At 37.8% G+C, this 14,488-nt stretch overlaps 1 protein-coding gene across 7 annotated transcripts in view; it reads left to right on the top strand.

Annotated features, from left to right (window-relative positions):
- Positions 1 to 14,488, top strand: part of RGS7 (regulator of G protein signaling 7) — a 631,374-nt gene that overhangs the window by 430,509 nt on the left and 186,377 nt on the right. For 6 of the 7 annotated variants that reach the window (XR_004348551.1, XM_032623464.1, XM_032623456.1 and 3 more), the window contains exon 4: positions 10,727 to 10,777. Coding sequence is in view for 6 of the 7 variants with exons in the window: in XM_032623464.1 (XP_032479355.1) it covers positions 10,727 to 10,777 (51 nt within the window). In the remaining variant the exon portion in view is untranslated. Of the gene's footprint in view, positions 1 to 9,806; positions 9,864 to 10,726; positions 10,778 to 14,488 lie in introns of all 7 variants that reach the window. The other variant, XM_032623490.1, reaches the window with a different exon arrangement.

The raw sequence follows: 14,488 nt of genomic DNA, 5'->3' as shown, positions 1-14,488 counted from the left end.
TATAACAAAGCAGAATAGCATGCTCATTTCATTCACAATTTGACATGCTTTTGAGCTCCACCTCCTCCCTCTTTTCTGCTTTTTTTTCTGGTAGAAATATAAAAGCTAAAGAACTCGAGGAAGCTGTGGTTTAACCTGTTGGTTTGTCTGCCAAGTAATCATTCTTTCTGGAAACTCTTTCCATCTATGCCTCCCACCAGCACAGCTGTGTTTATGATCCCACCTTTCTTACCACAGTTGACTGAAATAGAAATGAGTACCTTCCCCAAACTAAGGCCCTCCATCAGAAATTAGGAACTGTGACTACAAAATTTTAGCCTCAAACTACCTGCTTCCTTCAGTGAAGGAGATGTAAACCCAGGAAATATGAGCCCTTAGGACCCACTTTGTGGATGAGAAACAGCAGAGACTGTTTTTTAGAGAGAAATACATCCAGAGAGGAACCACAAGGAACTCTTATGTCATCAGAGTCCTGCTTCCGTTTTTCCTTGAGGCCCAAATGTATCCTTTCCCTTTGGTCCAGGATACCTTTTAGCAAATTCCTTAATTAATTTGTGTATTTTTTATACTTCCCTCAAAGACTGTTCTTTGTAATCATAAGTGTCCTAATGAAAGAACTCAAATTTTATTGTTATTGATATATTAATTTGAGATATTAGCAAGAAAGTGTCAATGGAGACTCTTCAAAACACTGAGAATAGAAGTACCATATGATCCAGTGATTCCACTTCTGGGTATTTATTTGAAGGAAACAAAAACACTTACTTGAAAAGATATCTGCACCCTCAAGTTCACTGCAGCATTATTTATAATAGCCAAGGTATGGAAACAACCTAAGTGTCCATAGATGGATGAATGGATAGAGAAAATGTGGTATGAGATATTATTCAACCATAAAAAAGAAGGAAATCTTGCCATTTGCAACAACATGGATGGACCTTGAGGGTGTTCTGCTAAGGGAAATAAGTCAGACAGAAAAAGACAAACACCAGATAATGTCACTTACAAGTGGAATCTAAAACAACAGCAACAAAAACCTGAACTCATAGATTCAGAGAACAAATGGGTGGTTGCCAGAGGCGGGGTTTGGGAGGGTGGGAGAAATGGTGTGAAGTGAGTGAAAGGTACAGACTTCAGTTATAAAAGAAGTAAGTCCAGGGGATGTAATGTACAATATATTGAATATAGTTAATAATACTGTATTGTATAATTAAAAGTTGCTAAGAGAGTAGATTGTAAAGGTCCTTGCCACAAGAAAAAAAAAAAACAACTTTGCAGCTATATGAGATGATGGTTGTTAATTGGACTTATTATGGTGATCATTTCATGGTATATACAAATACTGAATCATTATGTTGTACACCTGAAACTAATATAATGTTATATGTCAGTTAAAAAAAAGAATCAATGCTCTCCAGCCAAAGACCACCAGGAACACACCTATGATTGAACAACTTGAGTTTATTACTCTTAAGCGAGAGAGAACACACACCCTAGGGAAGCCAAAGGGTGTCTCAGTAACAAAGTGTTAGAAATAATCTATTACAGGATTTAGACTTTGGATGTCCTATTGGATCCTCAGACCTGACGATGGTTGTGCAGTTGCATTCAAGATGGGACAGGATACGTCAGCAAGCAGGAACACAAGTAATCATCAGAAACAAAACGTTGTTTTTAGATATTAGCAATTACTTATTCTAAAGATTAAGGAAAGATTCAGTTCATTCTTTCAGCTTTACAAATGGGTAATATGTCAGCTTACAAAAAAAACCTTTATTTTTTTTAAATCTTAAAGAAATACTGCAGTAAAAATTAAACTGAATTAAATTTTTTTTGCACCAAGAATCTTAAAAATTATGACAGCGATACACAAGGGTGTCATTAAATGTTGGATGAGAATAACTGTTAGGGCTGATTTTTCAGTGTTTGGGGTCCTTTGTGCATAAAGTACATGTCTATAAACATTGAAGCTATACCTACAGTAAATGTTTAACAGTGATCTGTGTTAGAGCACTTTGAAAAGAATGAGGGAAATGTGATTAGTAAGACATCATTTCTTCCCTCAAAGGACTCACAGAAGAGTAAATCGGCTTCACTCCACATTCTTTCCTACTTGTCCCTAAAACTATAGGTCTACAGCAAGATTTTCATAGAAACTCAATAAATGTGCATTATATACTATTTAATGATGATGATGATAAACACTTATTGTTCCTATTTCAAGGAACCAAGAATAATGTTGGAAAAATATTTTCCAGATATACAGGATGTTATATTTAGTGAGAGATGCTGAGAATACATAACCCATAAAAAACAGGGACTATTTGTGGTGGTATTCATTAAATAAAATACATTCATATTGCCAGGACCATGTCTATGTGGTTCTGAGGGTTCAGCAAAGTATTTAGGCAGTGCAAAGAGCCTACTACTCATTTTCCTGAAAGAGAAATATTACAAAGGTCAATGTCTTTGCCTCAGGAATATTTGGAACCCTTCCATTGTGATTAAGAGCTAAAGGTTTTCATTAAAAGCTCTAACAGAAATTACAAAAAGAAGGTTTTTTGTTAAAGATACAAATCAAAATTGTAACATTTTGGTTGCTTACAAAGTCCTCATATATTATATTTGCAAACATTTCACAATATTTTTCTTTTGGTGAACCTCAGTTTCAGGTTCAGAGTGTGGATAGCTATAGTTGTCACTTGTAGGTGAGGATGTGCTCTAACTTGTAGAGGGTATATGGCCTGCAATGGAAGTATAGTAGGCTCTGCCCAGAGCATAGTCCAAGCCTTGTCACTCGGCATCAGAGCAGACTTGGGGAAGCCCCTTTACTACTCAGGTCCATGGCATGGGTGAGGAAATAATATTGATGTCTAAATGTCTTTGATTCCTTTGCTTTAATTATGGATGGAGTGGTGAATTGATAGCCTTGAAAAGGGAACATTATCACCGTGAAGGGTGATTACGGTAGCTGAAAATTACAGGCCAGTCAAATGTTCTTTGTATGACCAATGCCATCATTTTGTAAATTCTCTTAGAGTAGCATATGAGGAGGGGAATCTTGCTGTTTGTTCATCTAGTCTTTTAACATTTACTCATCACCTTTTATATGCCAGGCACTGGTCTGGGTGCTTGAGATCCAAAGATGAATAACACACACCCTTACCTCCAAGGAACTCATGATGCAATGGGAAAGACAGACAAAAATTAACAAAAGATGATAAAACCATTGACAAGTGTAATGAATGATGAGGATATTAATAGGTCTTAGCGGAGAAAGACTTTACCTGGCAAGGTGAGATAGGGATGAGCAGAGTAGGCTTCCTGGAGTAGTTAATATATGAACTGAACTTTATGAAATCAGTTGGGATTAACCAAAGGAAAAAGAGGCAGAGACAGAATAGCGTGAGCAAAGTCATGGAAATAAGAAACAATATGGCATGTGCAGAACTATGAGCAGTACGTAAGGAACATTTTTGCTTTGCTTGTTTTGCTTGTTTTCATTGCAAATCATAGATTATGGGATTATACAATAATAAAGCTTTCACTGCTCCTGCTAAGTAGAGAGAACACATAATTTTGTAACTCTAAAAGTGTTAGATGCCTCTAAGATTTCAAGACAAGAGTATGGGCACTGATCAGGGCTCAACTTTCCAGAAGTTGCAATCACAGAGACAAATTTACCTCTTAGGGCTGTGGTCCCCAACCTTTCTGGCACCAGGGACCGGTTTCATGGAAGACAGTTTTTCCATGGACCAGGGTGCAGGGGGATGGTTTCGGGATGATTCAAGAGCATTACATTTATTGTGCACTTTATTTCTATTATTATTACATTGTAATATATAATGAAATAATTATACAACTCACCATAATGCAGAATCAGTGGGAGCCCTGAGCTTGTTTTCCTGCAAATAGATAGTCCCACCTGGGGGTGATGGGAGACAGTGACACTCAAAGTGTGTTGCTTATGTTCAGTCTACTCCCCAACCTCATTTTGGTCGCTGTCACTGCAGAAAACCCTGCTTCACAGAGATAGGGCATTGGGAATGGGAAGCAGGCTTTTCAGTGCTTTTGTGGCAATCTCAGGATATTCCGCCTTGACTTTAGTCCAGAACATATGGAGATTTGAAGTTGTCTCAAACATACTTTTAAGGCCACCGTCATTTGTGATCTCAAGCAGTTGATCCTCTTCTAGCACAGACAAAGTCAATTTCACCTGGCTTATTCACAAATGGGTTGTGGATCCATTCCTTCCCAGTTCGGGGGTCTTTTGTGGTTAGGAAGTAATGCTCAAACTCTTCTGAAAGCTGAGATAGGTGATCATGCACCAGCTGGGAGAAAGAAGGCCCTGGCTCAGCCTCTTTCAAAATCTTTGCTAATGTTTGAAACACGTCAAAAATCCCAATGTTCACTTGTCACCCCCATAATTCCAGTTTGGATTGAATGCAGCCACTTTATCTGTTGACTTGAACACCGTTGTTCTTCTCCCCTGAAGTGACAGATTGAGTTTGTTGAGCAGGTTGAATATGTCACACAAGTAAGCAAGTTTTGTGACCCATTCTGTGTCACTGAAATGTGCTGCCAGTGGTGACTGTTTTTTTTAAGAAATCTCTGGAGTGGCTCTTGTAACTCACAAACTCTGGCCAGTGATCTTCCTTTAGAAAGCCATCTCACTTCTGTGTGTAAGAGAAGATGTGTTGCTCTGCGTCTGTCTCCTCACAGAGCTGCACAAACAGACGTGAGTTAAGGGCGTGTACCTTAATGTGGTTGATAATTTTAATCACATCCTGCGAAATGTTGTTAAGTTCAGGTGACATTTTTTGACTAGCCAACATTTCTCTATGGTTGACACAGTGCATAGACTCACATTCAGAAACAACCTCTTTGACCCGAGTAGTGAAACCAGAAAGCTATCCAGTCGTGGCAGCCGCTCCATCCGTGCATATACCAACACAAAATGACCAATTCAGTTTTCCTGATATGTAACCATTCAAAGACTTGAATAGCTCTGCACCTGTGGTGTTAGTTGGCAACAAAAGTGCATGAAACACATCCTCATGCACATCCTCCTGAAAAATATGTCACACAAAAGCAAGCATTGTTGCCTTGTTGTCAACATCGGTAGACTCATCAACTTAGATTGCATATCACGGTGACTCATTAATCCTCTCTAACAATTGTGCCTCAATATTCTCTGCTGTTTCATCAATTCATTTAGTTATGGTGCTAGCTGAAAGAGGAACATGTGCCACCTTTTGAACTGCAACCTCTCCTAAAAGTTCACGACAAATGTCCTTAGCAGCAGGCAGGATCAACTCTTCACTAATAGTAAAGGGCTTCTTAGCTTTAGCAATGTGATTAGCCACTAAGAATGATGCTCTCAGTGCAGACACATTAGATGAAGTGGTGGCCTTCAGCAATTGCTTCTGTTCTTCCTGTTCACGTTTTTTTCTTTTGAAAAATTCCAAAGGCTTGTCTTTTAATGCAGGGTACTTGGTCTCCATGTGGTGAAGCGGTTTTCAAGGTTTCATGGCTTTGTTGGATAGCCGGTTGCTGCATATTATACAAAGTGGGCTTGGAGAATGTGAATCACCTGTGGCAATGAACCTGTAATTTAAGTAGGACTCTTGATATTTTCTTTTAAATGCAGCTTTCTTTTTGTTGGCAGTCTTAGAGTCTTCTATTCTTTCACCATTGGGTCTTTCCCCTTTCCAAAGAAGCTCTCTAACGACGTTTGTTTTTTACTCTTTTTGGCTAGGGTTAGCTTGTGGGCTAACTGTGACTGAGACAGGTGTGCAGTGAGGGAAAGAGAGGCAGAGAGAAGTGGTAAATAAAATAATGGGAGGGCCATGCGCAGACTAAAGTAAGTGTCGGATTCTGACTTATACCCTGCCACCAGATGCAGCTGTACAATTGAAGTACATCAAGTCACTTGCCACTATAAAGCCTGCCACCAGATGCAGCTTAATTGTCACTTGCCACTCACTGATAGGGTTTTTTTTTTGGCTATGTTGGGTCTTTGTTGCTGTGTGCAGGCTTTCTCTAGTTGCGGTGAGTGGGGGCTACTCTTCATTGTGGTGCACGAGCTTCTCATTGTGGAGGCTTCTCTTGTTGTGGAGCATGGGCTCTAGGCGTGCAGGCTTCAGTAGTTGTGGCTCATGGACTCTCTAGAGCGCAGGCTCAGTAGTTGTGGTGCATGGGCTTAGTTGCTCCGTGGCACGTGAGATCTTCCCACACCAGGGTTCAAACACGTGTCCCCTGCATTGGCAGGCAGATTCTTAACCACTGCACCACCAGGGAAGTCCCACAGATAGGGTTTTGACATGAGTCTGCAAGCAACTGATTTATTATGGTCTCTGTGCAGTCAAACCTCTCTGCTAATGATAATCTGTATTTGCAGCCGCTCCGCAGCGCTAGCACCACCACTTCAGCTCTACCTCAGATCATCAGGCATTAGATTCTCATAATGAGTGCACAACCTAGATCCCTGGCATGCGCAGTTCACAGTAGGGTTCGCGCTCCTATGAGAATCTAATGCCACCGCTGATCGGACAGGAGGCGGAGCTCAGGCAGTAATGCGAGCGATGGGAAGCGGCTGTAAATAACGATGAAGCTTTGCTCGCCTGCTGCTCACCTCCTGCTGTGTGGCGCAGTTCCTAACAGGCCATGGACCGGTATTGGTCTGTGGCCCAGGGTTGGGGGATCCCTGTCTTAGGGTATAAGATACTGTTGCACCTCTTAACTAGTTTCACATTTTTTTAAAGAAATAAACAAAGCCAAACAAAACATCCTGCTTGTTACTCTGATGTCCTCAGTATAAAGATAAATGAAATTAGAACACACCATAACACCATACACAAAAATAAACTCAAAATGGATTAAAGACCTAAATGTAAAGCCAGACACTATTAAACTCTTAGAGGAAGACATAGGCAGAAAACTCCATGATATAAATCACAGCAAGATCCTTTTTGACTCACCTCTTAGAGAAATGGAAATAAAAACAAAAGTAAACAAATGGGACCTAATGAAACTTAAAAGTTTTGCACAGCAAAGGAGACCATAAACAAGATGAAAAGACAACCCTCAGAATGGGAGAAAATATTTGCAAATGAAGCAACTGACAAAGGATTAATCTCCAAAATTTACAAGCAGCTCATGCAGCTCAATATCAGAAAAACAAACAACCCAATCCAAAAATGGGCAGAAGACCTAAATAGACATTTCTCCAGAGAAGATATACAGATTGCCAACAAACACATGAAAGAATGCTCAACATCATAATCATTAGAGAAATGCAAATCAAAACTACAATGAGATATCATCTCACACCGGTCAGAATGGCCATCATCAAAAAATCTACAAACAATAAATGCTGGAGAGGGTGTGGAGAAAAGGGAGCTCTCTTGCAGTGTTGGTGGGAATGTAAATTGATACAGCCACTATGGAGAACAGTATGGAGGTTCCTTAAAAAACTAAAAATAGAACTACCATACGACCCATGAATTCCACTACTGGGCATATACCCTGAGAAAACCATAATTCAAAAAGAGTCATGTACCACAATGTTCATTGCAGCTCTATTTACAATAGCCAGGACATGGAAGCAACCTAAGTGACCATCAACAGATGAATGGATAAAGAAGATGTGGTGCATATATACAATGGAATATTACTCATGCATAAAAAGAAATGAAATTGAGTTTTTTGTAGTGAGGTGGATGGACCTAGAGTCTGTCATACAGAGTGAAGTAAGTCAGAAAGAGAAAAACAAATACTGTATGCTAACACATATATATGGAATCTAAGAAAAAGAAATAGTCATGAAGAACCTAGGGGCAAGACAGGAATAAAGACGCAGACGTACTAGAGAATGGAGTTGAGGATATGGGGAGGGGGAAGGGTAAGCTGGGGCAAAGTGAGAGAGTGGCATGAACATATATATACACCACCAAATGTAAAATAGATAGCTAGTAGGAAGCAGCCGCATAGCACAGGGAGATCAGCTCAGTGCTTTGTGACCACCTAGAGTGCTGAGATAGGGAGGGTGGGAGGGAGGGAGACACAAGAGGGAAGAGATATGGGGATATATGTATATGTATAACTGATTCACTTTGTTAAAAGCAGAAACTAACCACCATTGTAAAGCAATTATACCCCAATAAAGATGTTAAAAAAAAAAAAGATAGGGGCTTCCCTGGTGGCGCGGTGGTTGAGAGTCCGCCTGCTGATGCGGGGGACACGGGTTCGTGCCGTGGTGCGGGAAGATCCCACATGCCGCGGAGCGGCTGGGCCCGTGAGCCATGGCCGCTGAGCCTGCGCGTCCGGAGCCTGTGCCCCGCAACGCGAGAGGCCACAACAGTGGGAGGCCCGCATACCGCAAAAAAAAAAAAAAAAAGATAAATGGAACTCTAAAGTGTTCTGGATATGTACATTTGTACACGAAAATTTTAGCAGATCTGCCACTTATTTATTAAAGATAAAGCTGAGAAATTGGGAGAAAGGGGCAATTCCTTTCTACACCCCTCCTGGCCATTTTTTTTTGGCTATGTAAAAAGCCATTTGAATCAGTTTTCAACATTACTATGATAGCATTTCTCTTTCAATCTTTTGGTTCCATAAGATGCTGGAATTTTTTTTCTCCCTTTCTCTGTCTCTACCTCTCTCAACTGGGAGTTAAGGTCTTGCTGTCATAGATGCATAATAGATGAGTATGGTGAACTGGATGTACATTTGACAATAAAATAATTCATAATGTGTTGAAACCATACATACATTGGGTGATCACACAACAATAAAACCACTATAATGATAATGACAGGCAATCACATTGGCTCTTTTACAGTGAACTGAGACCACCACTGTGACAGAAATACCCAAAACTAGGCCAGGAACATAAGTTTCTTGTTTCCTGAATTAAATGTAATTTCAAATTAGACTGCTTTGTATTTCTTTCTGTTCGGGAAAGGGTGGGGGGAGAGGGAGAAAGAGGGAGAGAGAAGAAAATTTTTTTAAAATAACACTTTTCTGAAGGTATTTTAAAATCACTTTTCACATTAAGAAAAAATTATAGTCCTGGAACCAATATTTGGCTCTCTTCAAGAGTAGAAATTTTCCAGTGGCTGCTCATATATTTTCCCCAAATAGATGCTCAAATGTGAAAAATGAGCAGGGCGCCTGGAGATAGCTAATAATATTTAGGTACCTGGAATTCTACATTGGTCAAGTAACACTACATACACATTTGAAAAACTGAGTTTCCCCTTTCATAAAAGGGAAGGCCATGCCTCAAGACAACTTAGGCTGTAAGTAATAAGTTAAGCACAACATTCTGCAACATCTGTGTTCTAATGAATGGTTTCTCCTCCTTCCTTCCCTCAGAGCTTCCTTAGGATCTAGTTGAAGTCATCCTCTCAAATGCAGTTAAATCAACGGCAGTTGTCAAGGAACAGTTATAAAAGAATACAAGTTAGATTCAATACTTGATGTTAATATTTTTTAAATGCATGCATATTGAAATTGATGTTGGGTGTAACTGTTTTCATAAGTTTTAGGACATTATTGTCAAGCTTGATGATCAAGTTTATTTTGAAATTAATTTTGAACTATTCTGCTTTAAGCAACTAGAATGATTTGGCCATTGTTAATATCACTCATTTGCCAGGTCTCAGGTGGGTAGGCTACAACTGTACCCAGCCTCCAAGAGAGGTAGAAATGGAATTTCAGTTCACACAAAATTTCATTCATGCAGCCCTGATACAGCTTACTAAGTATATGTAACTATTTACATTACATATTTTTTGCAGTTTTATGTAGAAATGAATTATGCTGAGAGCCAAATTAAACAGAAATGAACATCTCAGGTAAATCAACACCTCTTCCTGAATCTCCCATTTCTGCTCATATTTTCACCATTCTGTTCATTCCTAATGCTCCTGGACTGTAAACTTTGAGTCCTCTTAATTTTCCCACTTGCCAACCCAGACCTAGTCACAAGGTCCTAGAACAAGTCTAATTTTGTTCTAATTCACTTGTACACTGAACTAGCTCAGGGCCTTATCCTTTCAATCTTGGATCACAACCCACTAGAAATGTTGGCTGCCCTGCTTTCCTTTTGACCAGCCTACGGCTCTCCACACACATTGCCAAAGGTGATGGTCAAGGGAAGTTCTGTTGTGTAAATGAATCTTGAGTGTCTTGAAAATAGTGGAAAGACCTTTCAGTCAAAGAAAATACTATTATAAAGACACAATACTATAACAACACAAATTTGTTGCCAAAAACTGACAACCAATTTGGGTTGGCTTGAGAGTAGATACAGGGACTGGATGGGGAAAACCAGAAATGAGACAGGTATCATCTTATAAAGTATTGGTTATGCCATGCTAAGAATTGTGCTTGAAACATAGTGGGCACTCAATAAACATTCATTAAATGAATAAATCAATGAATCACTTTATCCACTACTAGTATATTAAATCTTTATGTTTAAACATTTCATATTTAATAATTGACTAGTTTGCACCTTGGCTCACTGAAGAAAAACAATGTATTCACTCTCTGTTTTCAATACTTCATATGTGGCTGATCTTTAATCTGTTATTATAACAATTAGAAACATTCCTACTCTTATGAGTGCTAAATGTTGAGTTCTTAAGGTTAACATATATAAATAGATGTTCATATATATGTATATATATGTGTGTTTCTTTTTCTCTTTTTTCAGGGTCAGACATTGTTCAATGGTTAATAAAGAACTTAACCATAGAAGATCCAGGTAAATAAATAATTTTCCCATCGATAAAAGTATTTTCTTTGTGGTTTTAAGAAATATGTTTTTTCAGGGCTAACATGACAAGCAAGCAAACCTGAAAAATTATAATTACATTTTAACTATGTTTTTCCCATTTATACAGATTTTATGGTAGTCAATGTATATTTAACTAAATTTTATTTAGTTTACTTTAAAATTTTTTCAATATATAATGTCCTACTTTATAACATTTGATTCAGGTGATTAGCGACTGTTAGAATGGATGAGCAGTATACATGTCCATAAATAATTATACATATAATTTATAGCAAGTGATTATGAAATAATGAAATTTCTCTTCTGAAAACACATAGAACTAAATCTCATTAATTTATAATTTTGCCTTGACTCCATTTTTGCATGAGGTTTGAAAACAATGTTATTTGTAATTCCAATTTTTTATCACGCCTACATTGTGTTTTTAATACCCTTATTGCAGCCATGGACTCATTTATTGTGGTGGACATTTTGTGTATTCTGCAACGCAAAACGAATGTCCACAATTTGAGAACAGTTTCTACCAGCACACATCTTCATTGCCTAGAACATATTCTGAATTGTGAGGAATTTAATGACTTTAAAGAAATATCATGTAAAAGCCTGCATGTGTGGCAAATATTTCACATCACTGAAATAAAAGTGAGATTATTTTGTTTAGAGAAGATGCTGAAAGAAAACAAAATAACATAAAAATTGGGATTACAGTGACAGAATGACATAATAGAGAAAGATGGCAATACACTAACTACACAGACACTATTCCTTCAATTAAAAAAAAAATTGATACGGCTTTTACTCCTGCTCCTGGTGATTACCACCTTAGAATGATTTAGAAATAATAGTACATGGAGATGCAAAGTTTTTATTTTTACTCATTTTGAGCTAACTTTATAAGGCCGTGCCACCAGAAAATATACTTCTAATTCTGTAAAAAATGTCTGTGTACATCCCCTGATCACTTGGTATATGATCTTTTAAAATACTTATTCTATCAAGTTAAACAGGAATAAAACAAGTAAGTAAAGATGAAGCAGCTACTGCCAGCATCAAATTATTATTAGGTGAAAAAATGAGATAATTATTGAGAAAGGAAGCCACGGTCTTGACAGTTTTACCTTTCAGCCTCAGCTCAGTGCCATTCCTGACTTTATAAACTGTAGCACCAGACAAAAGACTCCAGTGCTAAGAAAACACTGGCACAGTCACAGAAAACCAGGGAACTACTGATTTGCAAAGAATATCATTTCTCAAAAGGTGAAGTAGATACAAAAGAGTAGTTCTTTTGCAAATTAAGACTGAAAGTGTACTTCAGTAATAGTCTGAGAAGCAGGGAAAATATACAGGCATAATATGCTAGTAAGAAACACTCGTTTATAATTTATATAAGAAATATCATTTTAGCTATAATGTATATGAAAAACTGATTTTATTTGCTTGTTCAACCGTTTAAGGAAGTTGTAACGCTTCATTAGAAGGTATATAAAAAGATAAAATCAATTATATCTGGGAAATAACATTCATGATTTTCAGTCATATTTATGACAGGCTGAAAAATTAGTTTTTGGTTGGTTGGTATGGAGTGAAAAATTCTGTGCTGGATTTTAAGAAGCACTGATGATTGTTCTGAAGATATAACAGATTTTGCACACAGAGAATGAATCAATCTGGGAAATGATTCTAGTTAAATACGATCAAGAATGTAGCTGACATCTACTTTGGTGGTTGCATGATTAATTTAATCATACCATTTTAGAACTGCTCATGAAGAGATAAGTAGTTATTGCAAAGCTAGGTCTAATTTTAACTTCATAAATTATCTGAAGATATTTAAATATAAAAGAGAAACCCATGCCAGGCTTCTATGTTGTGCTTATTTGGTGGTCAAGTGGTTGTTTGAAGAACTCTAGGGATCATTTGAAGTTCTAGATCAATAACTTGTTGAAAGAGAATTTTGTGGCAAGTTGGAAGAAAAAACTAACGCTTTGGTATGGGAGCAGGTTCTGGTGATCCATTTAGAGATGGGGAGAGGATTGCATGATCTTCAGGGACTTCTGAGGGAAAGGGTTGCATAATCCAACACCAGTATATATTTACGTATACATACCAAATTTTCCTTTTACATTCATTCAACGATGGACAGTTAGGTTGCTTCCATATCCTGGCTATTGTAAATGATGCTGCAATGAACATTGGGGTGCAAATATCTTTTTGAGTTAGTGTTTTTGTTTCCTTTGGATAAATTCCCACAAAGGGAATTGCTGAATCATATGGTAGTAAAATTTTTTATATTATTTTTTTTTTGTGCGGTGTGTGGGCCACTCACTGTTGTGGCCTCTCCCGTTGTGGAGCACAGGCTCCGGACGCACAGGCTCAGCGGCCATGGCTCACGGGCCCAGCCTCTCTGCGGCATGTGGGATCTTCCCGGACCGGGGCATGAACCCGTGTCCTCTGCATCAGCAGGCGGACTCTCAACCACTGCGCCACCAGGGAAGCCCTATTTTTAATTTTTTGAGGAACTTCCATAATGTTTTTCATAGTGTCTGCATCAGTTAACACCAACAGTGCACAATGGTTTCCTTTTCTCCACAACCTTGCCAACATTTCTTATTTATTATCTTTTTGCTAATAGCCATTCTGACAGGTGTGAGGTGATATCTCATTGTGTTTTTGATTTACATTTCCCTAATGATTGGTGATGTTGAGCATCTTTTTCAAGTACCTATTGTGGACATCTGTATGTCTTCTTGGAAAAATGACTATTCAGATCATCTGCCCGTTTTTAATCAGATTTTTTGTTATTGAATCCTTTATATATTTTGACTATTAACACTTACCAGATATATGATTTGCAAATATCTTCTCCCATTCAGTAGGTTGCCTTTTCATTTTGATGATGGTTTCCTTCACTGAGCAAAAGATTTTTAGTTTGATCTAGTCCCATTTGTTTATTTTTACTTTCGTGTCCCTTACCTTTGGGGTCAGGTCCACCAAAACATCACTGAGATCTATGTCAGTGAGTTTACCACCTATGTTTTCTTCTAGGAATTTTATGATTTCTGGTCTTACACTCAAGTCTTTAATCCATTTTGAATTAGTTTTTATGTATGGTATAAGACAGTAATCTAGTTTTGCTCTTTCACATGTGGCTGTCTAGTTTCTCCAACACCATTTATGACATTTCATGACACCAAAATAATGTCATTTCTTTCTTTTATGTGTTTGGCTCCTTGGTAGTAAATTAATTGACCATATATTTGTGGGTTTATTTATGGACTGTCAATTCTGTTCCATTGATCTGTGTGTCTGTTTTTGTGTCAATACCATACTGTTTTGATTAATATGGCTTTGTGGTATAGTTTGAAATTAGGACGCTCAATACCTAAGGTTTTGTTCATTGTTCTCAAGCTTGTTTTTGCTATTTGGGATCCTTTGTGGTTCCATACAAATTTTAGAAGTATTTGTTCTAGTTCTACAAAATATGTCTTTGGAATTTTTATAAGGATTTCATTGAATCTGTAGATTGCTTTGGCTATTAGGGGCATTTTAACAATATTAATTCTTCCAATTCATGAGCATGGAATATCTTTCCATTTATTTGTGTCTTTAGTTTCTTTCCTCAGTGTCTTATAGTTCTCAGTGTACAGGTATTTCACTTCCTTGGTTAAATTTATTCCT

The sequence above is a fragment of the Phocoena sinus genome, chromosome 1 (genome assembly GCF_008692025.1).
Source record: "Phocoena sinus isolate mPhoSin1 chromosome 1, mPhoSin1.pri, whole genome shotgun sequence".
NCBI lineage: Eukaryota > Metazoa > Chordata > Mammalia > Artiodactyla > Phocoenidae > Phocoena > Phocoena sinus.
This window is presented reverse-complemented; position numbering and strand designations above follow the sequence as displayed.